This window comes from Parasteatoda tepidariorum, chromosome 1 (genome assembly GCF_043381705.1).
Source record: "Parasteatoda tepidariorum isolate YZ-2023 chromosome 1, CAS_Ptep_4.0, whole genome shotgun sequence".
NCBI lineage: Eukaryota > Metazoa > Arthropoda > Arachnida > Araneae > Theridiidae > Parasteatoda > Parasteatoda tepidariorum.
In genome coordinates, this window is record NC_092204.1 from 5,291,643 (window position 1) to 5,295,173 (window position 3,531).

The 3,531-nt window shown below is 32.6% G+C and overlaps 1 protein-coding gene across 1 annotated transcript in view; it reads left to right on the forward strand.

Annotated features, from left to right (window-relative positions):
• The window catches only part of LOC107436778 (uncharacterized), a 10,992-nt gene extending 7,849 nt beyond the window's left edge, over window positions 1-3,143 (forward strand). Inside the window, exon 2 of the mRNA XM_016048589.3 lies at window positions 1,823-3,143. Within this exon, the coding sequence (XP_015904075.1) occupies window positions 1,823-2,246 (424 nt within the window). The 3' untranslated portion in view covers window positions 2,247-3,143. The remainder of the gene's footprint in view (window positions 1-1,822) is intronic.
• Window positions 3,144-3,531: the final 388 nt, after the last annotated feature.

The window sequence follows — 3,531 nt, forward strand, 5'->3', positions numbered from 1 at the left end:
CTTACAACTGCGGCTACTTCAGGAGGTAGATGGGCGAGGCAGTAGTTAAACTTTGTTTTGCTTTCCGTAATCGGCTTCGGTGTCGCAAGCTGGAAAGTTGCTTCGACCATATGGAACCACAGGTGTGGATCAGAGATATTGAAGATGGGAATTTTTACTGCAGACGATTCCGCCATAGTTGCAGTTTCCTATTAATTCGATGATGAAAAATGAAAGTTGCTTGTATCGTCAGACATCCGGGTCACCATTGAGGTAAGCGAAGATAGCTCCTTTGAGATACTAATATTTTATTAAACATATTTACATTTATATACAAGTTGGTTTGATTTACAAGAAGCATCATCACAGCAGGTGATGAGAGAAATACTGACAGGCTGTCATGTGCGTGCTGGTATTTATACAATTCTAATATGATGACATCAGAACTCTTATTTCAGTTCACTTCAAAAATAAGTAAAAGCACAATTGATTAAAGACAAACAGATAACAATATGAAATAAACTTGATTTTACGATGAGCGGCGAACCTATCACCACATATTCGTAAAAAGCTGTAAGTAATGTTTAATTGATAATTTTGTAATTGTATAGTAATGTATATTTAAATAAAAATCCTTACAACTTCTAAACGTGAAATAAAATCATATAAAAGAGATATCGTCATTCTAGCAACAATAATTGGCAGTTTATTTTGTGGTTGAATAAATATATTTTCGTTATCCCTTTTGAAACTTCTTACCGTGGTATTGATTCCACTTATTTTTAAAACTGCACATTAAGTACAACTAACAACATACTTATTCACGCTTAAGTAAATTCATTTCCACAAAAAACTAATTTTGTAATAAATGTCAGTGTTTAAGATATTAGAGATATCGAGAGATGATGAAAGTTATTCGTAAATTAAACTGTAAATAAATGACGGACCATGTGTCTTTTTATTAGTTTATTTAGACACAAACATGACATAGAAATGGTAAAGGTAGATATTGGGGAAAATTCCCGCAAAGAGAAAGCTGCCGTTCTCTTAAACATGAAAACATCATCTGCTCTGCAAAAGCGCTCGTAACAGTACGCGCATGCGCGGACAGTCAGCTTTGTTCCTAAATTTTCTATTAGAGGTTTTATTAATATAGAGCTTTAGATTATTGCAATCAAAGCTACCCAACTGAAGGAAAAAAATTTTATTACATTTAGTATATTCCAAATATAATTGAATTACATTAGTACATGTTCCGAGTTCAACTGGAAAATTTATGGAAAATTGCTAATCGTAAACTACTAATAAACTAAACTAACTAAATAAATTTGACATTGGAAGAAAAATAGGTGCGTGGTATCAGACAACTAAAAAAGTATAAATTGTGTGACGTGGACAACACGTGATACCACGTCATGTTCTTTGTTGAATTTATCTGACACGGCGAATATAAAATAATGACAGCGAATAATAAATATTTAAATGTGCCGATAAACTACCTATTTTTTTGCTCAAATAGTGATTCAATTAGAAATGATCACTGATGTCATTTTTAAAATATGTGATAAACTGAATCACTTATAGTAAAATTTAAAACAATGACTGACGCTTGACCCATCAGAAAATTCCATTTCGTTTTTCGCTCATCCCTATTTAATGAATGAATTAATATTTGAAAAAACTTTATTAACACCAAGTGTCATCCACAACAAGTTTTAAAAAAAAATTTTGATCTTGAGTGGATGAATAAAAAGTATTTTATTAACGATCGAAATTCTGAACAAGATATAGGGAGAGTGTGAACTAATAATTAGAATTTAATAACTTCGTCTTTTTTGTTTAGTTCAAAGGGAAAGAGAGATGAAAGCAAGTTTAAGCTGAGGGACTGGGCCGAAGTGCTTGCAGAGCAAAAAGCGGCTGAACGAGAGCAAAGTGCTCAGGAGGAGGTTCGGAAGATGAATAAGAATGGCGATGTTGGCGCAGTTGAATTGGCGGAATTGGCAGAAAAACTGACATCTGCTCAATATGGCATTAAAAAAGTGGATAAGAATAGGGATGTAGTTGTTGAAGAGCAAAAAGTGTCAGAACAAAGAAACATACATGAAGTGGATAAGGAGATGGATAAAAATGTTGAAAAGTTTCAACTCAAAAACTGGGATAGAGTCATTATGGAACAAATGGCACTTGACTTCCATCAGAATGGGTTCGTCAAGTATGACTTGAAAAATGAGTTATTCTCTTCCCCCCCCCCCATTATATCCGCATGATAGAAGAGTTCCAAATATGGAAAAATAAGAAATGGGTTTAATGAGACCGTTTCTGGCAGACACTAATGGGATCATCGTTCAATTTTTATGAAACATGATAACGGTACTGACTGAAAGAAAAAATGATCTAATGAAACATTTGGTTCCTGAACAGGACATTTTGTTCATTGAACTGAATTGTAAAACTCCGAAAACTCTGCATCGACAATAATGTAGTGATTTTCATGAGAGAACTAACACACACACAAACTTTCGTGCAATGTTAGTATATTCCCACAACCTGTGATTTATCTGATTATGTTTTAAGCCCGATTTGGAAAAGACCTAATTTTGACATAAAAAAAAACTAGTTCAATTGCAGGACATTTTGTATATTGAGCTGCGTGTAAATTCTCTACGGACAGCGTTTCAAAATGGTGTCTAACCCATTGAACTATATAATGTATGTGGTTAGAATTACCGTTAAATGCAGTGGAATAAAATACTCTATTTCGTAGTCGAGATTTGGCTCTTGAGGAGGACATTTTGCTTCTTGAGCCGTATTGTAAACTTTCTGAGATCTCTACGTAAACAATTCTAAAGGATGGCTAGCTAGCACAAACTTTTTATTACGTGCGTAGTTAAGATTCCAAGAATGTGTATAATTTATAGCTCAGTAATGGACATAACCTAATTTTGAGGCATTCTCAATTGTGACACAATTCCGATTTTGACAGAATCCAAGTTTGACTTTAAAAAAGTAGCTCAAAAGCAGGACATTATGTTTGTTGTGCTGCAAGTGATTATTCTGTACGCACAGTATTGTAAAGATTAAGAATTTCAAAATAATTTATGCTTAAAATTTCCATAAAATGTAATCTAATAGAAAATAACTTATATCGCAATAAAAGTTTTGGCTTAGTACTTTGTTCATCTTATTCTTTGAGTCGTATTTTAGCATTTTTCAATGTACTCGTGTTTTTTTAATGTTGCACAATTTAAATTGATAACTATTTTTCTGCTGTTATTTTTATATTAGTGTCTCAAGTGCATTTTATTACTAATTAAATATTGTTTTTTTTAATAATAAACAAACTTATTATTATCATGCTATTTTCAATCTAAATGGATAGCACAACTGAATTCATTCTAGCATTTCATCAAATCTATCAAAATCATAAATGTAATAACTATGTGTGTATGCTATGTAACTCTTGCGCTATTATCCTTGTGTAGCAGGAAACGGATCGGTATCGAAGGCTTATTGGAAAGTCTTAAAAATACCGTACGATCATATTGTTTGTTT